This window comes from Eucalyptus grandis, chromosome 11, assembly GCF_016545825.1.
Source record: "Eucalyptus grandis isolate ANBG69807.140 chromosome 11, ASM1654582v1, whole genome shotgun sequence".
NCBI classification, from domain to species: Eukaryota; Viridiplantae; Streptophyta; class Magnoliopsida; order Myrtales; family Myrtaceae; genus Eucalyptus; species Eucalyptus grandis.
This window is the reverse complement of record NC_052622.1, coordinates 45204594-45230569: the sequence shown is the minus strand read 5'-3', so window position 1 is coordinate 45230569 and position 25976 is coordinate 45204594. Positions and strand designations below refer to the sequence as shown.

At 40.1% G+C, this 25976-nt stretch overlaps 3 protein-coding genes across 3 annotated transcripts; 1 reads left to right on the top strand and 2 right to left on the bottom strand.

Annotated features, from left to right (window-relative positions):
* The first annotated feature begins 5600 nt into the window (after positions 1–5600).
* LOC120289959 (protein PALE CRESS, chloroplastic-like) lies at positions 5601–9342 on the top strand. Its single transcript, XM_039305374.1, has 7 exons — positions 5601–5795; positions 5922–5992; positions 6912–7106; positions 7568–7654; positions 7832–7882; positions 8501–8693; positions 8885–9342. Exons 1-7 carry the CDS (start codon positions 5675–5677, stop codon positions 9061–9063), a joined length of 897 nt encoding a protein of 298 aa, XP_039161308.1. The 5' UTR covers positions 5601–5674; the 3' UTR covers positions 9064–9342.
* Positions 9343–9859: 517 nt separating this feature from the next.
* Positions 9860–12857, bottom strand: LOC120290046 (isoamylase 2, chloroplastic-like). Its single transcript, XM_039305761.1, is given in 3 exon segments — positions 9860–10438; positions 10441–10479; positions 10482–12857. Coding segments are annotated over 3 exon segments (2628 nt in total). The 5' UTR covers positions 12694–12857; the 3' UTR covers positions 9860–10061.
* A 5184-nt stretch (positions 12858–18041) lies between these two features.
* On the bottom strand, positions 18042–24922 carry LOC104426682 (CSC1-like protein At4g02900). Its single transcript, XM_010039815.3, is given in 12 exon segments — positions 18042–18541; positions 18910–19143; positions 20547–20871; positions 21124–21152; positions 21154–21370; positions 21708–22048; positions 22317–22397; positions 22543–22662; positions 22868–22969; positions 23888–24023; positions 24227–24376; positions 24609–24922. Coding segments are annotated over 12 exon segments (2271 nt in total). The 3' UTR covers positions 18042–18319.
* Between the last annotated feature and the right edge of the window lie 1054 nt (positions 24923–25976).

The following is a 25976-nucleotide window of genomic DNA, read 5'->3' as shown; positions in this document are numbered from 1 at the left end:
AAAAGGGATGGCAGAAATACAACCCAACAAAACCAGGTTACAACCAAACCGAAGCAGCAGCCGAGTGAACTTGAACCAGCAACATCAGCGACTAAAAGACCTAGGGAAAACGAGGTAGAGAACCTTCCAAGCAAGGGGGAAGAGGGGGCGACCCACGGGCATCTTCAATGCAAGGAAAAACATGAATGGGGCACAAAAACGAACGGCCATATGATCACTTCAGTAGAAGGCCAAAACACTTACTCAAAGATAGAAGGGTGGATACCCCAGCTAAGTTGAAGGCGTTTGTTGCAGGGGTTATTCGGGACCTTTGAGAATGTAAGGGCCTTGTCTTTAACAGCTTTGATTAGATGGGCTTTCAAAGCTAGGAGGAAAAGCTGTTGGTTGTGAAAGATAATATTGTTTCTCTCCTTCTAGACAAGATAACATAAGGCAACAAAGGCAAACCGAGCCATCGATTGGTGGAACCCTGGATCAGATAAGTGCTTAATAGCCCACAAAAGGTTCTCTTTCCAAGCCTGGTTTCTCCAAGGAAGATTAAACTTCGCCGCCGGAAGGCTACAAGTAATGGAGCGGCCAAAAAAAAGGTAATCGATTGAATCCGGTCTAATCGAACAAAATGCACAAGACACATCCGGGATTCTTTCATGGGAGAGTAACCTCACCTGAGTTGGTAGACGATTGCGAGTAATTAGCCACAGGTGAGTTTGATATCGAGGAGGGAGAGAGGGGCTCCAAATAAACCTGAACTAGTGACTCAAGGGCTTCCTCGACCTCAGGAGATTCCAAGTAGAAGCTGAAGAGTAGATACCAAAGGGGTGGCTTGGCCAAACCAGTCAGTCATTTTCCCCATTAAGGTTCGGGAGGGGCTCCTCCCAGGTCGCAATAACATTTGCAAACGTGGACGAGGTGGTCGGGCTACCAAACCAATTCTGATTGATGCAAGTCATGGAATACCGGAGCAATAGATATCGCGATTAGAGAAGATCTTATAGAGAGGGCCATGAGGATGTCAAGAGTCAAACCAAAAGGAGGCTGAAGAGCCATCGCCAATATTCCACCTAAACTGAAGCTGGATCAAGTCACAAAGACCAAATAATTTCTTCCAAGCCCAAGAACAAAACATTGGCTTAGGCACAATCCAAAAATTCTTACACTTTAAGAAGTTTGAATGGATCCATTTACACCGTAGGGACTCTTTATAGTAAAGAGAATCCATAAGTGCTTGATTATGGCCGCCAAGTTACTTACTCGAATGGATCGAATCCCCAACCCACCTTCCTCCTTAGGTAGGCAAGCATCATCCCAAGCCACCTTAGCCCCACCCGAACCCAGGGTAGGTCCTTTCCAAAGGAATTGTCGAAAGATTTGTTTAATTCGCCCGAATAAGGCAATATAAAGATACTCGACCAATACACCTAAATAGAGTGGAGGACCGATTTTATCAATTGCAACCTGCCTGCCATGGACAAGAATCGGTTGGTCCAAGATTGGACTCTCGAGGTGATAGCATTCACCAATGTAGCACAATCTACTTTCCCAAGTCTAGTAGATATAATAGGCACACCAAGCTACTTAAAAGGAAGAGATCCTAACTGGAAGCTTGAGGCACTTACTAGGGCATCCGTAAGAGAAGCAGGTCCTCCCGAGATAAATATATCACTCTTGCGAAGATTGGGTAAAAGGCCTGACCAGTCGGCAAAGAGATGGATCCCATCCATTAAGAGTCGCACCGAGGTCAAGCTAGCCTTCGAGAATAATAGGACATCATCCACAAAGAAGAGATGGGAGAGCTTAGTAGCTTTGCATCTCCAAAAGTAATCAAAGCCTCGGCTTCTTTTGGATTGCGATTAAGGATACCATGAATACTTCCATAACCCAGTGAAGATGTAAGGAGACATCAGGTCACCCCGACGAATTCCCCTTCCACTCAAGAAAAACCATGAAGCTACCATTTAGGAGATGGAGAACACGGGCGACTGGATACAAGCCATGATACGGTCAATAAACACACTAGGGAAGTCGAAAGCTTTTAAGGGTTAGTTCAATAAAATTCCAATCCACCGAGTCATAGACTTTACAAAAATCAACCTTAACGATACATTTAGGCCGGTACGGTTCATAATGGAAATCACAGAATAATTCCTAAGCTGGCAAGATATTATCGCTAATCCTTCTGCCTTTAACAAAAGCGTTTTAGGGAGGGCTAATGATGGAAGGAAGAACCGAAGCTAATTTGTTAGCAAGAATCTTGGTGATGCATTTATATATAGTGTTGCAACAAGCTATGGGGCGAAAGTCATTGACTGTCGAGGCATTCGGGATCTTAGGAACCAAGGTGATGATAGTGGCATTAATCTCTCGAAGGAGGTGGCCTGAATTGAAGAAATCCCAAACCACCAAAATCACCAAAGGACCAACTATGTCCCACGACCGCTTAAAGAAATCTGCGTTGAATCCATCTGGGCCAGGGGCTTTACCATTTGCAAGGGAGAATATGGTTTCCCGAATCTCCTCATCCGTAACAGGCCGAGAGAGGCTAAGAAATTGAACATCATTGATAGTATGATTCAAATGAGCACGGATATCCTCAGTCGGAGGCTTCACAGCAAGGGGGGAAGCCACCAGAAGGTTACAAAAATGGGAGATAAAGAGTTACTGAACTTCATAAGGGTCGGTAATCTGGAGATCTCCATCAACAATTGATAATATTCTATTCCGGAGGTGGCTTCGCTTAACCGAGTGATGGAAATACTTCGTGTTTCGGTCGCCTTCTTTAAGCCAATGCACTCTAGACTTTTGTCTGAAGAATGACTCTTCTTAGATGCGAAGATCCGAGAAAGCCTGAAGGCGTTCCTTCTCTGTATTAGCTAAAGATTGGTTGAGCGAGTCTAATTGAATTGCATTTTGGGCAATCAACAATAGACTTCTAGCTTCCTCTGTACGAGTTGAGATATCCGAGTAGGCTATCCTGTTTAGGACTTTAAGTCTATACTTAAGAGCACGCAATTTGCAGCAGAGCATATACATGGGCGAGCCAACGAAGGAAGAATCTCATACCTGTGTTACTAGCTCAAAGAAGGTCGGATGGGCCATCCAAAAGTTGAAAAACTTAAAAGGTTTACGATTGTTTGGAGTAGGAAGGATCCTAACAACCATCGAGGAATGGTCTGACACACCCAGCGCTAAGAAGGAGGCCTCAGAATAAGAGAATGTGGGATTCCAAGCCGAATTAACGACAACCCTGTCGATCTTCCTTTGTTTACGATTAGGTCTAGAGGAGGCTGCCCAAGTAAAGCGATTATCAACAAACCTGAGATCATCCAAGCCAGCTTGAATGAGACAATTGCCAAAATCTTCAAAGGTTGGAATCCAGTAGTTTGATCTATCCGCCTTATCAGAGGCATACCGGATAGCATTGAAGTCTCCCGCAATGATCCAAAGCTCATTCGGGTACGTAAGGCTGTAGTGATTCAACTCAGCCCATGACGGTCTTCTCAAAACAAAGGAGTGTTCCGCATAAACCACCGATAAATAGAAGGAAGTGCCATTAGTAATATAACTCAAGCGGCCATGAATGGCCTAAGAGGAGCAGTCGGACATCACAAAAAGGGCATAGGCAGGGTTCCAACCCATCCAAACTCTACCTCTAGCCAAATGCACATAATTGGAGCACCAATTCCAACCAGGAAGCGAGGCAGTGGAGACAGCATGAAAAATACTAGGCGAGATCTTTGTCTCCAAGATATCAATACAGCAAATGTTATTAGTTCTCACAAAATTCCTAATTTCGGCCTGTTTAAGAGGGGTGTCGAGACCTCTAATATTCCAAACACCAAAAAACATGGGACCCAAAAAGGTGAGGAAGTTACCTTTTCTTGCCACCTCGCTTTTTCGCCGAGGGCGGCACTAGTTTAGGACTCAAAGGGAAACTCGCTTCAGCTGACGCAGATCGAAGATTTCCTTTCTGCCTCACAAGGGCTGCAAGGGTCGATTCAGGGGGAAGTTGGGGAGGGTCAGGCTCCGCAAGGATGGACGAAGCAACCACATCGGGAGAATTCGATTCACTTCCACCAGAACTGATCTCATCTAGGACTTCATCATTCGAGGAGGAGGCGGGATCCACCACAGCATCGCTTGGTGCTCCAATAATACCGGCTTGGGACGGCTCAAGGGATGAACCAAGGATGATTTCAAATGAGGGGTATCATCATTCTTTATCTTTAGAGGAGCAATTACCTAGAGCACTAGCAAGAGCACTAATACCTAAGGCTGACCAAAGAGAGACCGCAACATTCCTGAGTCGGATCCAAATAGGGACTAAACTGTGGCTGGCCTTCTTGAGTTCCATCGTTGAATACCATTGCTGGAAGACCAAGGGAATCTTGGAAACCATAATCGGTCCTCCTTCAAGAACCTTCCGCCTATAAGCACAATCCGGCATATGGAAGAAGTAATAACCAAGATCAGCAAGTATTACTTCAACTAGATGGTGATCCCAAGCAAAGCTGAGAGCATCCTTTGTCATATCAAGGGGGAGTCTCTTCCCAATATAATGGCCAACAAGGCATTTCTCCCATTTTGGGTAAGCAGCTTGCATAATCTCATTAGAGATTTGCACAACAATTTTATTATTAATAACAGCCGATGGAATATAGGATAAGATGTATCATTTAGTAGTCGACCGAGTAACCGCCGCCCAAGAACCCGAGGGAGGGGTGGCTAACTTCTGTAGAAGGGCCCTGTTGAGGTGACAAAAGCCTACCAGAAGTAGAAGTCGAACTAACTAATATTCAAATCACAAAAAATCCAAAATTGTTACCCAAACTAGAATTTGTCTCACAAAAAATTTGAAACTAGTAATCTTAGGCCACATTTACCCTAAATTAATTCTCATCTCACATCTCAATCCCCAAAATTTTAGATTGTTAAATATTGTTGCCCTAAGAGCACTATCACATTTTTAAAATTTGCTAAGTTGCCTCCATTTCACCCTGTGATTCTGGGAAAGAGAGAAGGAGCGAATTCAAATATGTCCTACTTTCCAATCTCAATTCATTTTTCTTGTGATTTGGCTTTCTCTAAAGGCCGTCATTTAGAAGATCCATTTATGTTGAGTATCCATGTTGGATCATACACCGATCATCAAATTATTTGCCACATATGTTTCCAAATCAGTAGACATTGGACAGAAGTTAATGAAGAGTAGATTCTGTTACGTGTATCTATATAGGATTTTTATAAATTGAAAATTTTATTTGGGATGGACGTGGCACATATCAGTGAATTTGAGATTTCCTTCTCTTTTTTTTGACAATCCAGGGAACTCGCGCACCGTATCAACACGAACAAACACAGGGCACTGGTAACAGGGTAAACTCTGGGGCGACGTTAGCGAATGACCCACCACCCCGATGTCACACTTAAGATCCTATACGGCCAGCGGGATTCGAACTCATCTCCTCTCGCAAAAGACCGTAGGAGCTCTTATTCAATTGGATTTCTTTTGTTTGGAGGAACCCCTTGAAAAAACTTCACTCTTTTTGACATCGAAAATTTGAATCCCTCTCGTGAAAATTGTCCCTGCCTTCTTTCTGAACCCACGTAAAGCCTCGCCTAACCCCTCTCTCTCTTTCTCTCTCTCACTTTGATCGGAGGAATCGATTGAAGGTCGATGGAGGCAAATGCGGTTCTGCTTACATGCGTGCCTCGCCTACCGTCTCTTCCCTCAGCCTCGAGCTTCCCCATCTCCCGATTCAGCCGCAAGCCCACCTCCTCGTCCTCCTCCTCCGTAGGTCTGTTCTCTCGCGTCCTCCCCTCGAATATCCCCAACTCCCCGAGCTTCGGTGCTCATGAAACGTTCCCTCGTTTTTCTGAAAGTTCTTATCTCGGTTCTGATTCTTCTGAATTTTGATGGGCAGTTTTGAGGAAGTGCTTGACGAGCAAAGACGAGACTCTCATCGATGGGCTTCCCAGGGAGTACTATGACGATGTGCGTGTTGCCATCTTGCCTTCTGAATCCCTCCTTTGTAGATTGTCACTGGATTCTTCACTGTCGTCGTGTGTCTGTCGTCTACTTGAAGTCTGGCATGAGTAAATTATGTATCCACAAAGCGATGATTGGGGAACTGTTGAGCTAATCTCAAATCTCGTTGCAAAGATAATTGAGTATTTTCTGTAAAGGGCAAGCTTACTTGTGTTGAACTTGACATTTGGAATCATGGCCTTGTAATCATTTTTACGTGAAATCGTCAGCATGAATGGACTTCTCCTTGGAATTAAATTCTCTGTTCTTCCTTTATGGAATTCATAGAAAGGTGCGATTTTTCTCTCTAAAAATGACGAGCCGTAATCTTGAAAACCATAAAACATGGAACTCGTGAAAGGAAGTTCTTTAGGGTTGACGACCTTGTAAATGGAGGGGGCATCGATGTGCGCTGAATGAGAGTACTTTTCCTATAGCATGAGATTGGGTTTTTGAGTTCTTGAAACATAATATAGATGACAGGAGGGATATTATATTATGTCATAGTGACAGGCACTGCGAAGCTCAGAATCACAAGTGGAAGTGATTATGATGTTATTGTCAGGCATGTTCAAGTCATGAGAGTCTTTGGCTGGACCAAAGGCTTTCTGTGATGGTATAGGCTAAGCTTAGACTGCCATCCAGATTGAGTTGGTTGAACTCTTCTAACAATCAAGCTCTATTACATGTTCATGTGCTTGCAAATAGTCGTGCTGATGCAATCTTGTCAAGGAATAAGTGATTCATCTTGTTCTCTGATTTCTTTAACAGTCACTGTTTTATTAAATATATGACAGGTTAGTTATCTAGGAGCAATCGGAAACATGTTGCTATTGACCATCTTTTACTCTTTCTGTTAATTCTGTAAAGGTTTTCTCTGTGCCAGGAATGGCAAGCTCGTCAAAGAGAGAAGACAAAGGAGCTGCATCGCAGGCGACAGGAGGAAGATGAAGAAGAGGAAAGAAAGGTTGAGGAGTATCGTGAAATTGGCATGAGGTTGAAAGGTTATCCTGAAGAAGATGTTCGAAAGGCAAGGATATTGGTATCAAGCTTTATCAGATCAGAGGAAGAAGTTGAAGAGGTACTTTGGTATTCTCTTAGTGTTTGTTATTGGGTTCATTTATTGTTTGGAGACTCTGAACGATTATAAGCATGAATCACATTGATAATTATTTTTTATCCAACCATTCTTGCCTACTTCCTAGTTTGTGTAGAACATTCCCCAGAACTATAACCGATTGTTTTGAGCAGATGTACGGCCAAGGCCGCATCATAACCAAGTTAGAAGTATTTTGTTGATGCATGAAAATTAGTATTATCTGCCATTAAAATCGTTTTGCCAAGTTCTTAAAATCTTGATGTAGTCATTCAGCCTGAGTAATTCCATGAATTGGCTTTCTATTCAATTTCTTTGCTGGAACCCATTTCCTCCAATATTTTGCATCTTTCATTGATGCTGCCAGTAAATGGTAATGTTAGTCAGAGTTGTAGATCCGTGATTAAAGCATGCCTGAATACTGACTCGTCTTATTCCCTTTTCAGAAAATCGAGGAAGCTGCTGAGAGAGGAGAACTGACAGAACTTATCTTAATGGTTATCTGGAATCGGCTTGATCTTGCTAGACGTGATGTAAGTTTGCATCTTTGCAATATCTAATGATGTGTATTGGGATGGTGAATTGGGCGGGGGGAAAGTCAGGAGGGGATTGGGGAACAGGTTGGGAAGTTGTTAGCTGGTATTGATTAGCCTTTTCAGTGTGATCTTTTTCTCCTTATTAATGTCTCCATGATTTTTTTATTCTTTTAGGATGAAAAGGATGCAGTTAGAAGTCTTGACCTCTTATACAGGAGGGTTGAGGTATGCTCCACTTTCTGTACTTAGATGACTCCAGCTCCATATTTGGACAAGAAATTATGAGAAAGGGGTACACCATCACAAGTTATTTGAAATGGCAACTTGTGCTTCCAACAGAATGATAAATAATCATTCAAAGCTCTTGCTGCCATTGATATTTTGTCTCAGAATTGCTCATACTAACACTCTTATAGCAATATCATCTTCCAATAAGAAAACAGCTCAGCTACTCACCCCCTCTTATTCCAGTTGGCATTATCATGTAGACCATCTCATCCATGTTGATTGGTTTAAGTGTAACCAAAAAATCCTACTGAATTTTTCTTAAAGATAACTTTGGGAGACCAAAAATCACTTGTGAGACTGTCGAGCCATGTAGCTTTGAAAAGTAAAAACTCTTGATTTTGGCTGTAATCTCAGGAATACTTGCAATTTAGAAGTCTTTCAAGTTTGCTTTGTTCAACCAAAAAAAAAAGAAGTTTGCTTTGTTATTCTGAGGTCCCTTTTCTTTGAAATGAGTTATTTCATAGTTTCCAAGTCTCTATGCTCCGAAATTAACCTATGTGTTTACTGATGCTTTGACCTAAGAAACTTATAAGTTAAAATTCTCTTGTATTTTAGACTGAAATTTTGAAACGGGAGGCCCCTCCTGCCATGAGGCTGCTCAATGAGCTTTTGAATTTGCATGATGGTTTTGATAATGAAGGATGGCTGAAGGAATGTAGAAAGCTGATGGTGGATACCTTTCCCGGGAGGATCCCTTTAGCATTTTGGTTCCGGCTGGACTTGACATCAATAAGGTTTGTTATGGACTGTGTGGTGATTCATCAAATAATAACTTTTTTTTTTTGGGGGGGCTAAATTCAGCAAATTAGAACTCGCTAATCCTGCTCGTGTCAATTGATGTGTTTGTGGATGGTACTCTTCTGAAGGTTGTAGTAATTGTATCGTGCAGCATCAAGGGCCATTCGACCCTCATCTGAAGATGATGCTCTTTTGAGGTAGATTTTGTTAGAGAGGTTGATGAACTGCTACAAGAGGTTCGTGCTGAACAAAGCGAATGGCAAGACGCTCAAGGGTTGGACCCTGAATCTGTTGCAAGTAGGTTGAAGCAGCAGGAGAAGCAACAAACAATACACCAAGTAGAAGCTCTGCTTGATTTGGCGATCAATTTGAAATGGTAGCAAGATCTGTATATCCTACATCCCATGTTTCTAGACAATGCAGCGCTGACCATAAGCAAACTGAGGAACTCATATTGATGCTCCGTACTTGGGCTGGCTTGGCTTGAGCTGCCGCACCAGTAATGGCCCTCGAGTCAATCAACCATGAACTGTACTCATGTAGGATCCTCAGTATGAGTTGTGTTTTAGGGTTTTTATATTGTTTAGGATGGTTATGACTGTTGTAAGTGACTTTCTGAGAATCTCCTTAAATCAAGCTGTGCATGGTATCCCTTGTAATGCTTTTCACTGCGTCTGACAAACAAATTTTGATCTTGAATTAGTGTCAGAAGAATCAGGAAACCTGAAAGAACTCAATGGGAAAATTTTCTGGAGATTTTTTTTTCCCTTTGATGACATGAGCGGTTATTTTTAACCTCCTTACAGATTTGCCTCTGTCTAGTGCGAGAAGATGAACCTATTTCATCTCATCGACCAATGACTGGTTTGCTTCCCTCCTACAGTGGTGCAAATTCAGGAAAAGAAATTCAGGAAGAGAAAAAAAGAAGAATCCCAATTTTATGAGTCTAACGTGTAATATTGCATCGTGGAGAAAGTTTACACGGCCTCTCTCCATGGCAAGAAACTTGCTTTCAAAGTCGTCTTATGCTTCGACAATCTATGACATCTTTAAGGTACAGGCAAAAAGATCCACATTGCCAAGCTAGAATATATCGGCCATTCCGTGATACGGCCCAGTGGAGGAAGAGCAAGTATATCCTTGAAATTTCAAAAGATCTGCGTCTCAAATAAGGAATACACCAAGAGATAAGAGCCATCTTTACCGAAATAAGAGTGATTATTGAGTTTATTTTATACAGTAATATGGTAACAACGGCCCCCGGAAGGGTTCTGCTATGGTACGATGTACTCGTACTTTGGTCATTTATTGTCTAAGTCTTGTACAAAGAAACGATTTATCTATCTTAAATACAAAAATGACAGGCGAGAGGAAGATGTCAACCACCTTGGCTGCGTGATTCGAATAGAGCGCAACTGTGAGACTTGATTTCATAGGCAAACAGTCCTCCCATCTGCTCGAGCACTGGCTCTCCATCGGCTGAGAAGAACCCTGGATACGGCAGAGCCGTGTCAACCATGCGATGCCAGGTCATGCCCTCCGGAGGAACTGGTAGAATGACACTCTCTGAATTTTGACCCACATTAAACGTAATAAACAAATCGCCGAACTCATGAGATGTTTCAGAGCTCGACTGGCTTTCTGCTCTTTCTCTCTTCAAGGTCATGGCGAGGAATTTACATGATGAATCCTCCCACTTTGGTGGAGACTGATTGCTTCCATGCCAATCGATATTCTCTTCTTTCAAAAATGATGACTCTGAAGCAGGTCAGCTCGTCTCATTCTAAATGAATTCAAAAGGAAATGAACTGTGTTGTCTGGATGCCAAAGCCTGTTTTAAGGGCGTTCCAGTCAAAAGACTTTCTGTCAACATAAGCAGGGGAACCTCCGGTAGATTGGCCGCACTCATCGCCCATGCTAAGAATAGGGACACCCAAGGAAATGTAGAGGATGAAGAGGAAGTTACGAATTTGTTTGAGCCTTCTTTCAAGGACAGCAGGTTTATTAGTTGGACCTTCCTCACCACAGTTCCAACTAAACTCTGCTGCGAGCTGACCACTGCTGAAGCTGACTAAATCAACAAGTGGAAGTCCAAAATTGCGAGAAACGTAATTGAAAGAAAATGAGGGGCCTCGACCATCAGAAAATATGTCCCCACTCCCGCATAATCTCGTTGCAAGGTCACTCAAGAGCCCCTCACCTCTCAAAAAGTTTCTTATATCAGTACAGAATTTTGTGTTCACTTCTGCCCATCTCTTCCAATGAGGAAAATGGACATCCATTGGCGTTTTGTTGATGGGATCCCAGCAATCCGCAATGATTTTTGTCCTTGAGAGTACTGGATCGAAAGCAATTGCCTCAACCAAAGGAGGCCGAGATAAGGATTCTCCATGAAATCCTGTCAACAAAGATGAAGCATTGATGAAACAGAAGCCATCAACATGAAATTCAGTCAGCCAGTGCCGAAGACTATCGAGGATCATCTGCTGAACAATTGGATAGTTACAATTCAGAGCATTCCCCTGTTTCAATTCTACTGGTCCATTGACATAATAGGACTCATCGTCAATACCTTGCAATGCTCCAGCATTGGCAGTATGGGTGAAGACTACTTCAAGAAAAACCTCTATTCCATTCATATGCAATCTCTTCACCATATCCTTCATTGATTTAATTGTGGATATGGGGTTATTGGAAGGCCCAAACAGACTCGCCAGGGAAAAGAAGTGGCAAGGAAAATATGGTCCGTTTTCTTCGTCAAATGGGAAAGTTGGCTCTAAAAGAACTGCATTCACCCCAAGATCTTTAAGATGATCCAGCTTCTGAGCTAAACCAGAAAATGTCCCAGCAATATCAGCAGATAGTTGACTAGACTCGTGCTCTGTGAAGCGCTTCACATTCAAGCTATAAATTGTCAACTTTTCTAGTGGTATGTTGGGATGGACATCACCAGACCAATCAAAAGTTGGTTCCTTCGTTAGCAGTCCCCGGTAATTTACACTAGTAGATCCTTTATCCTTGATTATTGACTTCATAACAATCTTGGCATATGGATCCAGTAATGTGAGGGCTGATTCCAACTGATCTGAACTTTTTCCCCTACATCGGAAAGCATAGCTCTCGTAAGTCTCAGCACTTTCCAGTGCCACATGCCAAATATCACCTGATCGATGAACATATGGATCCAGATCAAGCTCTAAAGCAGGCAATTCTGCCAAGACGTCATCATATAAGCACAGAACCAGAGCTTCTGCATTTCTCGAAAAGATAGAAATATTCAGCGAACCATCAGTTGCAAAGGAGAGACCCAATGGAAATGGGCTACCTCGACCTAAACCAACTGGAACACAAAATTTCGTTCCCCTGTGACTTCTAATTTCCGAAATACTTGAGGTAGCCTCAAATGCAGACTTCAAAAGAAAGGAAAGAAAGAAGGGGATTTTCTTTGCTTCAAATTCCAGTTCAAGTGTATATGTGCCAAGAGAAATTTGATTGAACGGCGACTCGAATGCCCTCCCATCAGGAGATGAGTCTTGAAAGTCCTCTGTCATGTAGCATCTAGAATCTGATCTATAAACAACCCAAGACAGTAGTAATCTATTGCTACTGCTATGTGATTGCAGCGATGAAACCTCAATATACACAGCATATTTCAAGTTTCTCTTTCCTACAGAAACCTTCATTTGATCGCCAGTCTCTGTCCTGAATAGATAAGTGGACTCCTTCTCAAGTTTGCCGAACTCTGTGGTAAGAGTGAACATCTGTTCAGTTGGTTCAATTGAAACACGTGCAGCACATACTTTCAAGCTAACATTCTGTGAAGGAGTCCCCATGACATCAGGCATGAATCCTTGGCATGACTGCTTCTTGCCAATAGCCATTCTATCGAAGGTACGTGACATCTTGCTTCTTGTGAGAGAACTGGATGATGAAGCTAACTTGGAAACATCGGTTGCTCCACAGTTTAGACAGCATAGCCTTGTTACAAGTAATGGATGAAGAGCAGCCATCTATGTGCAGGTATGCCCAGGTTGTTCTCAAAATAAGGAAATTTCTCCTCCAAATTTAAGCTATTTCCTGTTCAAAAATGGAACTTTCTTTAGTCTACTTCCAGTTACAAAATACAACAATACCTACACTAAACTGCCATTTGAAAAATACACGAATCACATCCAAATTTTTAAATGAAGAAAACTTCCTTGTATGAATCTGACAATAAACCTAGCCATGGAAGAGTGATCCCAAAGCAATAGATCACCCCTAAGTGAGATACTATGGATTCAGCATAGACACAGGCCTTGACTTAGTGCAAGAAAAATTCCACTAAGAACAATTACTCTGGAGATATACATCGGATGTTACTCGAACTAATAGCCACTTCGCATTAAAATTCAACTATGCCTGAAAAATAACAACGGGCATCAATTACAACTTAATCCCTCGGTAATGGAATAAGTCAAGACATACACAATTTGAACCACCACTGCATCTACGACCCAAAAGAAACAACTATAATTGCACTTAATGCAAGAGCTGTCGACCTGGACAGACGATTCAAAAAGCCGGTAATCTACTCAGCCATACGGAAAGTCACCAACGAAAAATGGAGCTTGCCAACACGAAATCATCAACACATAAAAACGTAAGTACTGCAATATCAACTGGGCAGATCCCAAAACTCCAGTTTCCTAATTCGTTTCGAAGAACGCGTGAATACGTTTCAGCTAATCACATTGCAAACGCAACCCAAAAAGAAACAAACACCAAAGTTAATCTCTTGAGAAGAGGAAATACTGGTTCCCGACTAATGACCCAGCAAAATCACACGAAAGGGACGTTGCAACACGACCCGGAACGCCTAAAAGCAGCAAAAAGAGAGGAGGATGAGGAGCAGGACAAGAAGCAAGCAGACGAGATATGCAGCGGCATCAAAAGGGATGCAAGAATCGAGCTCACATCGCGCGGTTTCGCAGCAAGAAGAAGCGAAGCAAGCGGACATTCCTTCAGATGATTAGAGATAGAGAGAGAGAATGTGGGGAGAGCTCACTTCGGAGTGAAGTGAGGCGGTGACAGGATGGTGAGGAGACAAACGACAACGAGGGGAGGAGTTTGTCCGTTTTCAAGATGTGGATCTCCTCCCTCTCAGAGCCGCACAACGCAAGAACCGATGAGCCGACGGGTTGAGTCTTAGCCGATCCACCAGGGAAAACGACGTCGGCCAGATGTGTTAGTGCGATTAGCATCCCCGTACGGCGGTGAATCAGAGATCTATTCTTAATCTTGCCTTTTGTCATAATTCAATTATGAAAAATCACTAGACATCATCCCTAATGGGATCCCTAATAGGATGATCGGTTCTACGGTAGGTAGTTTTCATAGCCAAAACCTGAAACTTATCTTTGCCATGATCAATTCTCAATTTTTGAACCCCGAAAGCTATTATATTTTTTCAGTCTAGTTTTAGGTCCATTTGAGAACCCTTTTTTCCCTTTTTTGGTTAATTTATTTACAGCAAAATCATATAAGGCAATAAGTAACAAAACAATTTAAAGTAAAAAAAAACAACAATAATCTTTATCTGCCAAAAAAATTCATAAAATAAACATATAATCACGTACAATTATAAATGATAAAAAGTTTAAACACGTAACATAAAATATAAATTATAAAAACCCTTCCCCATTCGTCCATAAAAATTTGAGGGAAGAGAAAAGACTTGCGAGGATTTCCAAAGAAGGACAAACGATGAAGAAGAATTTATGGGAAAAAAAATTAGAATTTTGGTTTTTTAGCTTATATAACTAATTCCAGAAGTGGGCAATTTGGTTCGGTTTCCGAGTGGGTATTCACTCGAACCAGTTCCAAGGAAATGGGTTCTTAAACCTATTTTTCAGGTGATCCAATCATATTTGATTGCACAGCGTTAGTTGCTTATGTCAAATTGGACACCATTGTATGTACTTTCTTCTTTGAAAATTGGAGAAACTTCTCGCTGTGGAGAGGTGACGTGCATCTACCATTCAGGTCCCTGTTATCTTATTTTTCACTTTTTCATCTGGCAAAGTACTTGCTATTATTATATCGACATTATAAAAAGAAAGAATAATAAAAGCTAGGTTGTCTCTTTTTATAAAAGGGTGCAAAGAAACTAAGCAGGGTGCGGAAACAGGCGTTCCCATTTAGTTTTTGATAAAATCAGACTTACAGCAATCCCGTTATTTCAACTCTTTTTTATATTAAATCAAATTTGATTATTATCATACAGAATGTAGCCATTAAACTATTCATATTGTCGAACCAACACCAGTTGCTCATAAGTCACAATGCATATTCCGACTAATTTCCCATTGTATATCCATTTATTTAGTGCTGTTAATTAATGTTTGGGCTTGGTCACTAATCTTTGTTTTCTTTTAGCTATGTTTAAAAGGATTTTAAGCCAAGCAAAGAAATTGAAGATGAAGGAAAATATGATAGGGAACATTTTTTGAAAAGAACTAAAATTAGATTTTTTGTACTTTTTTGCGAAGATAAGGATACTTTTTGAAAAACAGATTTTATAACTTCAATTATGGAACTTTTCTTCCCGTCGTATAAAATCAAGCTCCATTAATTTGATGAAAAATAATTTTCCTGAAAAATATTTTCAAATAAAGCTATTTTCAAGAAAATTGGTTTGATTTTCCTATGTTGGGTTGCCTACGCAAATAAAATAGAAGTCATTCTAATATTCGGCACTAAACTTTTTTTGGAGAAAAAAAAAGAGCACCTACGGCGCCGATCCGGGGAGACGTGAGGGCACCTATTGTAAGTCAACGGTGCTTTTGTTTTCTCCATTGAAAGATTATTTTTATTAAAATAATTTTCTAGTATCATTTACAATCAACAATAGATCTTAATTACCACCCACCTGGGTGGCACTGCTGGCGGCGAGTTTCTCCCCCTAACGCAAGGGGAGGAGTTCGATTCCCGAGCGTCGCAAGGATGACTTACCCGGAGCGGTTTACTCCGACGCGCTATTAGCGTACGGACCTTCCCTAGGTCATCGGAAAAAAAAAAAAAAAAACAATAGATCTAAATTACTGAAATGTGACCCTAATATATAGAGCTAGCAAAATGGGTCATAAACCCATATTATGACCCATTTTTAGTTAAATGGGTTATATATGGGTCAAAAATGAGTGTGAGAAAGTAAAGTACCGAAAGAAATGGGTCTAAATGGGTTATTAGGAAACCCACTTTGAACCCATGGTCTTCCCTCTTTAAATTTTTAAAAATGTTTTTTTTTAAATCGAAATTATAATTATTTTTCATATTTCAATTTTCTTTTCTTTTTTTCTTTTTCTTTCTTCTTTATTTTTCTTCCTTCCTTAGTTGGCAGCCGGTAGGGTGACGGCTAGCCACTGGCCGACGACAGGCCAGACGAGGCTCAAGGTCGCCGGCATGCGAGCTCAAGGTTGCCGATGACTGGTGAGGCTCAAGCCTCATCAGATTAGGGCGAGACTCAAGCTCGTTGGCACGGTGTGGCTCGATCTCGCCACTTGACGCCGGTGGAGCCTCGGCCTCACCAACGAATGGCGAGACTCTGCTCGCCGAGGCCTCACCTCATCGTATCGGGCGAGATCAAGCCCCATCAAAAATTTTATATTGCATAAAAATGAGCTTTTAAGTTTAGTTAAAAACAAAAATTATGTTACAGTTTTTAGTTATTCAATGGTATGTTCACTTCAAATAAAAGAAGTATGTGCATGGTCTAATTCTTTATAAATATTTCAATTTATAGGTTTTTTTAATTTTTTTATTTTATTTACTATTTTTAATTTAATTTGAAGTTTTAATCCAATTAGCATATAGTAGAGGTAGATTTTCCTAGAATATTAATAAGTTTTAGCAATACGGATCGGGTCGGGTATGGGTTGGTATGGGTCGGATCGGGTATGGATTACTTGATTTACACTACATGAATATGGGTCAAAACAGATTAAATGGGTCAAATATGGATCAACTCATTTTCGACCCAACCCAAACCCAACCCAACTCGACCCACCCATTTGACGAGTCTGCTAATATGGTGGAAGCGTAACAATTTCAAATTTTGAAGCCACAATTCTAAAAAGAAAATATAAAAACCCATATCATTCCATGGCCACTTTCATGCTTCTACATTAAAAAAAAAACTAAATGCATATCTAAATTTTACTTGAAAATCACTTTACCCTTCGCAAATAAAGGGAAAATTCCAAAAAAAAACTTCAAATATTTTTATTTTCTCAAATAAATGCCTTCAAGAAACATTATTTTAAATAAGTGCCTTAAGTAGATTTTATTTCAAAAAAAGGATACGAAGTTGTTATGTTTATTTCAAATAAGGACTCGACTTTTTGATAGTCAATGACATTTTCGTCATTTTCCTTTTTTCCTTTCTTTTTGCCTTCCTTTTTTCTGGTTCTTTTTCCTTCTTCGTGCAGTGGCCAACTGCAAAGGGCTAGGTGAGGGTCACCCTCACCCCGGGAGAGGCCACCCCTCACGGCTATTAGCGAGGTTGACTCTAGCCAACCGCAGGCACTTGACAGCCTTCACCCACTACTAACGATGGTCATCAATCCCTCATTGCCCTAGGTGAGGTCAACCCTCGCCAAATTTGGCAAGGATGGCCTCACCCACAACCAGAGGGCTCACAGGCCCTCAATGGCCAACATTGGAAAAGAAAAAAGAAGAAAAGAGAAAAAAGAAAAAGAAGATTTGGACAAAAACATTCTTGATTGGTCGTAAGGTTTAGATAGCTAGTCACCGATGAGATAAAGTCTTTATTTGAAATGATTATGGCTACTTCGAATCCCTATTTGATCATGATCACTTTAGACATTTATTTACTATAAGATTCATTTCAACCTTTTATTTAAGAAAATAAGGACACTGGGGCCCTTTTTTTTGGGAATTTTCCCTACTTTTTATTTTGGGGATCCACATTTACAAAAACAATATAGCGTGCATTTACCAAAAAAAATATATATATATATATAGCATGCTGTTATTTAATTGCCTTTACTATTTTGTTTGCAATACGAGAGTAATTCCTCTTATAGCATCAACTCTTACCCCTTCACACTCGCTAGCTTTTCTTTGGTTTTTCTTGTTGATTCACAATATGCTTCACGCATGATGACTAAACTTAATTGGAGTGATCACCAATTTTTATCTAATGAATAAATTACCAACAAGTGATCTTAAAAAAAAGTCACAGATCCTTTCTTTTTTTCTTAATATTGACAGTTGTTTGACATGCATCGGTCATGAACACTCATTGAAATTTACCAGTACCGAAAAAAAAAATTGAATAATGATATAATGGGCCTTAAAATTCGCAAATCCATGTTGAAATCTCCAACTCTTGCAAATCTAAATTTCTGCTAGAAGGGGCCCCATACAAGCCGGATGAAATTGGGCTGTAGCTGTACAATTAACAGAGGTGATTCTGCACCCGGACCATCATTTTCAAAAATTCCTATACCAGGACCGACTCTACGGGGATGTACACCTACGAGTCTCGTTTCCTTCTATTGACAAATGAAGCTCAAAATCCTCGGGCTTGTACGATATCTGTGCAAAATATGAAGGGAATTGCTGTCCTACATATCAGTTTCCCGCTTCCGAACTGACATCAGAACCGTACTTGCTACTACGTCGAGACATCCTTTTCGTCGGCACAAGAGGGTTGTTCTCTTCCTCATCGATCACCGCGGGTTTTTCCAACTCGCCTCCCCTGAAAACAGGGTGTACATAAGCATCATGGAGATAAGCCTTCAAGTTCAGGTTCGGTTCTGTGGCCCTCTCGAGTGTGTCTTTTACCATGGCATCCTGTCATTCGTCGAATGAGAACATCAGTCATGCCAAAATAGCTAAAATAATGTCACTACAATTTTTAGCCACGGGTATCAATCCTCAGCCAGGCTCAAAGGGTGCATAATAGGGGATCAAATAGGTGTCTTTTTAGCAGCTTAAATGACTAAGAATACTACATCAACGGAAAAGCTGTGCACACGAATTTCTCGAGGACGGGTTCTGGGAAAGGCTGCAAGACTCAGCATGCAAGCAAAGTCATGGTGGTGTGTGCTCCGTGCACTAATTAAACATTAGTGATCTAGTTAGCAGGATGCAAAACAGCTCTCATCATAACTTGATAAATGCATAAAGGGACTTCGATTTGCATATGTTGCTGAACGAACCTGTAACGGGAACTTGACAAAGGCTGATTCAAAACGTCCCTTGCAGAATATATGAAACCAGATGGTTAAAATGGGTAGCACAATGAGAAGCGGTGTAGAGCTTTTCGCACCTTTTGTGCTCATTAGTCCCATCAGTAGAAGCTGAGATATTACCATCCCAATAATCAAGCGCCTCTGCACATCTGGCCAGAAGGCTGCCCCGCTCTCATATTTTTGATCGTACACATTTATAACCTAGGTGACCAAACAAGGATCTATTAGCAACAAAAGTCTCTCAGAGAACTGCCTGTGAGATTATATTGAATTAGCAAAACATTCATCACAGGACTTTACAACAAAACTTTGGTCTAGGTTACAAACTTAGATGCATCTAATATACTTCATCATGAAAAAGATGTGTGGCCAAGACCCAGCTAAAAACAAGTCCAATCAGGATTTCATTCAATAGAACTGCATAATTAACTGATGGGAAGATATGATTAACCAATACATGGAATAGGAAAGTCATTTTCTATAAAATATGCATCTCTGAACTGTTATTGGCATTTTTCAGCATCATCCCTAGGCATCACAATATTAACTCCACATCTTTTACGAGGATAATTTACTACACTCTAAAAGCTTGGTTTTATTTTAATGAAGCAGGAAAACTTTCAAATATCCGACTAACAAAAATTCATATAGATTAAGCATCATTAACCAATTCAGTTTTCTCTTCCTCAGTTAGCAACTACTATGTCAAGACAATTGCTCGTATGGCAGAAATCTTTCCAAAGCCAATAGTCATCAGTGTAAAAAACTTCCATGAACGTATTGCAGGGGATTAATGAGTTTAAGTGCAGGATTTCAATCCCCATTCTGACACTATCTGAGAGATAGCAAGTCAAAAACCTAGACAGATTGTGTAGCTCAAATGCTTAGCATCCTCTGTCACGACAGTAAATGTAGTGATAGTTTTGACAATGCCGATTACTTGCCACCAATCCAGCAAAAGAATAAACTGAACAACCATATAATGTTGCACAAAAAAAAAATTCTGAGGTTAACAAAAAGAATGATACTTTTCCTTGACATCAAAGCTGACTAGACAGATTGCATAGCTCAAATGCTTAGCATCCTATGTCATGACAGTAAATGTAGTGGTAGTTTTGATAATGCTGATTACTTGCCACCAATCCAGCAAAAGAATAAAATGAACAACCATATAATGTTGCATATGAAAAATTTCTGAGATTAACAAAAAGAATGATACTTTTCCTTGACATCAAAGCTGACAGACCTACATATTCTTTGAGAATATTTAGAATCTAAATTGGAGTTATGACATACAGGGTCGGAAATGGCACATATCACAGACACCTCACCCATGGCTGTAATTGCTATCATCCTAAGTGTGAATGTAGAAATAATGCTACATCATGTGAATTGTTTTGGCAAACAAACCAAACCAGAAATAGTGCTTCGTACTTAATGTTTATATAATTAAGGCCAGTTCCATAACCTGTTCCTGATATTGAATGCAAGTATCGAGTTGTGGGACATCATGCTTTATATTAAACTTACAAGTAATTCAAAGAGACATGCACATAATGTTAAAAAATTTGAAAGTTCAACTATTAGCTCTGATGACCACAAACCTGGTGACGAAAAACCATATAGGCCAAAGCAAAGAAGACAATAATGAAAGGAAGCAGCACAGGCGTGACAACTGAATAGACGAATCCCAGCAAGAAGTAGAGTTGAATCCGAGGTTCAGATGTCGCGAAGCCTAGGCAACCCGGATCCATTGCCTGCTCTCTGTCCTTTTCTGTCTTTACCAAGAAAGTATTCTTCAAATGGAACATAACTAGGGGAACCAATCTAAGAATCTCTGCCGCTATTCCAGCCCAGCCATCCACCATTATGTAAGTAATAAAAAAAGTTGCTTTCATAGGAATAGACACACCGACAGTTTTAGGTATCCTGAAACAGCAGCACAATTAGTTATGTGATGGAAGTAGATGCAAATCAGCTAATTGAAGCAGCAAAATTCTATTTAAAAACTTCACTGTTGGAGACATAAAAGTGCTTCCAAAAGAACAATGGAACATATATGAGTTTGCACACCCTCATCACTCCTGACGACAACATTTGGTTCAGGATGCTACGATGCACAAAATAAATATTAATATGAGAGGTAACTTTTATCTTAAACACATTGTTTAATTAACATACTCTGTCGGAGCCTGATCGAGAAAAAGATTTGAGTTGTTGCAACGCTGTTCCTGTGATGATGCTTCCAAGAAACACATTGACCAGCACAAACAAATGGTACTTTCCAGCTGATCTCGTCTCCAAAGAAGAGAGAGAGGCAAAGCCCTCTATTTTTGACATTGTCATGAGAATAGTTGGAAGTAAAATAAGAAAGATCTTTAAGGCAATTCCCGGGAGAAATCCTTGAATTAAAGACTTCACGCCCTTCCTGCAACAGATATACCAAAAAGAATATCAAGGAATCAGCATCAGCATGGGCATTCCCTCAATAGATTGATCACTAGTTTTATTTCATCTTCAATGAAAGCCTAATCAGGAAAGACTATGAGAAATGCAGTAATGTCTCTCTCAAGCTTAAAGTATGATGCATCACCAATCTTCCTTCTAAAAGAGTTCGAATATCTAGTTTCCCATACAATGATGACTAACTTTCTAGAGATTCAGTACATAATCACTTCTTGTAAATAATTGAAAATGCAGGACCCCAAGAGTAAGCAATTGGTACATATATGAAAGCACTCTTGAATAAATGACGCAGCCCTTACCTTTCAATTAATGGCTTTAAAAAGGGTACAACCTTTTCAATCCCCTCAATGTTTGCAAGAGATTGGACAAATGCTATGGGAATCATAAAGAAAAATGTAAGGAAAAACAGAGCAACAGCCATAAGTAGTCTTCGAATAGTGAGCTCAACATAAGGAATTGCCAGATTGTCCCAATAAACATCACGGGGCTCTGGTGCCCATTGTGTCAACCATATTGTGGGGTTACTTGTTTGCTGAGTCTGAGCACACACAGCTGCTCCCCAACGACTCTTGAATGAAACAAATGCTGCAGGTATAATAGCCTTGGGATCACTGATCACTCTTTCTCTTTCTGCTTGTTCCTGCAGGAACATCACTTCCCAGCATAAAAACGAGGGTCTTGCCATATTCTCGTCTTGCCATATTCTCAAGCTTTTACTATTGGAATAAATAACTCTTTAGAAAGAATGACATAGTTAACGTGTCCCACTGCTATACTATTATCATGCTCTGGGGCACTTGACGTGATGAATAACCTCAAGAAAATGGTCCAGAGAATAAAAGCAGTGACAATCGCATACAAAGTCAAAATGGCATGTGCATTTATGCCTCTTGGGGATGAGAACTTACTTCTTCAGTTAACTTCTCGATCTCAGCAGCATAATAATCTATAGCATCCACTCTAGTCCCCCAAAGACCACAAAATCCGGTCTACAAATAGCGCATATAAGATAAAAAAAGGTAAAATGTCATTAGTATAAGTTCAGAATAAAGTCCCTCAAATGTTCTGTCGCAGTTGAAAAGGTAAAATACAAGCAAGACCTCCACTAAATTTGACATGCAATATTATGAGCACCTTCGTAGTTGGCTTCATAGAAGGATTTCGCTCATATTTATTTTGGTAGTAAATATACCAATTTTGCAGACTCTTCTTCTTCTCAACCAACTTTGCCAGTTTGTTTGCATTGTAGACAACCTGTAAGTTAAAAAAGATCACGAAGCTGTGAGGCCAACAAGAGCTGAAAACTAGAAAAGTCACTCTAGTCAGACACATTCTCCCTCTGTTTATCTTTCCTAATCCATGCCAAGACTCCCGTTCTTCCTCTTTTTTAGCTCCTCCTCCTTTAATCATAACGAATTCTCTATCCACAGAAAAAATGCAGGAATTTCGACAAAGATACCTGATGTGTAAGGTAGTAATCAGGATGATTTACACAGAAGAAATGTTCAACATGCTCACTGACTGATTCATCGGGATCTGGAGGAACATTCCTCACCAGCACCTGCATATAAACATCTTACAAATGAATAGATGTCTAAAGCCAATTTGATAAGAACTACCTAATGGGTGTTAGAGATGCTCTTGATGGGAATAGACTTTAGCAATAATTCTAGCTTGAGAAACAATGTTGCATTGGTTTCCTTCTTGTTTTTTAACATGCCAGTGCTAAATGCAATAAAACCCATTCAATTTTTTTTCTAAAGCGGACTTGGAAATGTTAAGCCTATAACTAGCAAGGGTCAAATAAATGCTGACATGGTCCCACCCAACAAGGATAAAGATAGGCCTCAGAGAAAAATACTCGAAAAAGATGGATGTAGAAACTTTTACACATTTGATCACTGCATGTACCTCTAAACTGTCTTTTTTCAGCAGTAATGCGAAAATTAAACAAAACTTCTACCATAGACTAATCGGACATCATTACACGATGGTGCAGTAGGAAATGTATGGATGCCTAATTTTTAAGGACGGCTACTAAGAAGAACGTGGAGGGCCTGGGCCTTCTCCAATGGGCAAACAGATGTTCTTCTGTAGTTGTTATATCTGTTTGTCTTCAGCTTTTTTCTTTAAGGAAAACTAAATGAAAGACAATTGTGCTTCAGTTTTGCCATGAGCTCAAATGACGACACATTATGTAGTTTTTAAAGTTATACTATACAGATGCCAATGATTGTCCAGTTCCAATGACCACATAGTTACTATTATTATTATTTTTTATTATTTTTTTGCTAAGCTTACCGTCAGAGGAATACATGCTTCCCCCCACTTTAGAATGGTTCGCTGTCATGGCTAATCATTTTGACAAATTTAATTATTCTATCATCCAAATACATAACACTTTAATGACTTCAACTTATCAGAGACACTACAAAAATAAGCATAATCAAACATTGGCTGGCCAAAGTGTAGTACCAACCGTGAATTGGTCTGGACGACGATTTTCTGATGCCAAGAAATGCAATCTCTTATTAGTCATTATCTTGTATTCCCTATACAGAATGTAGAATGTCCAAAATGTAAAGACATAGGCCATCACCAGGTGCGCCCAGAACCTGGAAAGAAGTAAAACAAAAATTCTAAAGTTAAATTTCTATTTCATCTCCCTTACATGGAATGAAGGAACAAAACTTGTCACAGCTGCAGAAGTATGTGTATCCAATAGAATTTTCACTGATGGCCTCGCTTCGCACGTAACATTCTCAGCTGCAGAGTAAAAGTAAGGAGGATAACTATTATAAGGAAACATTCTTTTCACCTTTGTGATCCAGATGGAACATTGGATATCGAAAGTTTGTCAATGTTGCTGAAAGTAACATCCTTTATTGTCTCCAAAGTTCCTCCCGTCCAATTAACCGGCACCAAAACCGCGAAAGCTAGAAAAGTGATGGGGACGAATATTTTCAATCTGCACATGAAGGCCTCCAAATGAGACGGTTCCATTAAAAGTGAGCAAAGGAAAAAACATTAAGCAACCATAGTCTGCATTGAAACCATATGCTCATAGTTGACCCATACTTCGATAATATAAATCAAATAAAATCAATTGACTGGGATGAACCACTCAAAGTCACTATGTGAGTAGCTTTTGAAGACTTCTAACATAAAATCAAAAATGCAAAAGCATCTTAATAGCTCACCCAAGAAGGTAAATCCTGATGTATGCAGCAGAATCAAGTCCCGCATGATCAATGAGCTCTGGTTCTGGCATCCTAAGAGCTGCTGGCATCCAACTCAAGAACCTTATGTATGTTCTGAAGTCTAAGTTGACGAAAGTGCTCACAAAGCCTCCAGAACGGGTTGGACTGCCTCTTATGCCCTTGAGATACCATTTTGGAAAGTAAACTCTATCATTTATGGGTTGTAGTCGTAATATTGCAAACGCAACAAGGAATGCAATTGCGGAGAGGATATTGATAGCTGCCGAAACACTGATATCTTGGAGGCTGGCCATCGCTTATGAAACTTATAAGTCACCTACGTTTGAAACAGAGAAGAGTAAGCAAAGCCATGGTTCTAGCATCCAATTAGCTGTATGATATCATTAACTTTTGCTTTCATGATGCTTAATGGGAAAAGTTTCTTGATATGCAATAGAAATTTTCACAAGATGTTGGAAAATCTAACAAAAGATGAGAAGATTTGTCCCACAGAGTTCGCATGGTAGTTTACAAGAAGTTCTCTAAATCCTGGAATGGGATTAAGCTTTGAATAAAAATTAGAAAATTAAACTGCAATTTCCAGAATACGACTCCCATGACTAGTTTTTCAGTCGATCAAAAGCATGGAAGGCTTATATTTAGCTAGAAGAAACAGGAGTGTACTTTGAAATTAGAATTTGAGACTACCAAATCAACATGCTATCAGATGCAACGAGTGGAAGGTGATCGAGATCAAAGAGTGACATCAAATGGAATTGACACTGCGAAAACTATAAGAAACATCAGCCACCTGATCAGTGGTTACATCCTATTCTGCAATGAGGATCAATACTCATATAAGCAGTACACCGAGTGTAGTATATGGAAGAAATCCGATAATTCTATGCAGGGAACATTAACCTTCACAAGGAAATGTATAAGAAAAGTGAAAAGGGAAACTTATCAAACTATGCTAAACCAGTAAGATGACTGGACCTAGCTATTAGTGAACCTTCAAGAAGCAGTGGAAAGAAATCAGAACATGAAAATCTGCATAGGGTAACAAGGTCTCAGAAACAAATAATTCATCTTGGTCTCGGTACAGCTACTCGGTCTTTCTAAGTCGAGTACAAAAAGATACACATTTATTAACGCAATCAGCACTGCATTTCTAAGCTACTGAGCAGATCAACACCAGATCATTATCTGGAACGCACCTGCACGATTCACTCATAAACGCATTAACCCAAAATTTCAATAAAGAAGAAGAAGAAGAAAGAGAGGTGACGATGGATACAAATATGCCAGCATCACCAATATTCATTCTTCTACTTACAAGGAACAACTAAATAGCCAGCATAGCGTAGC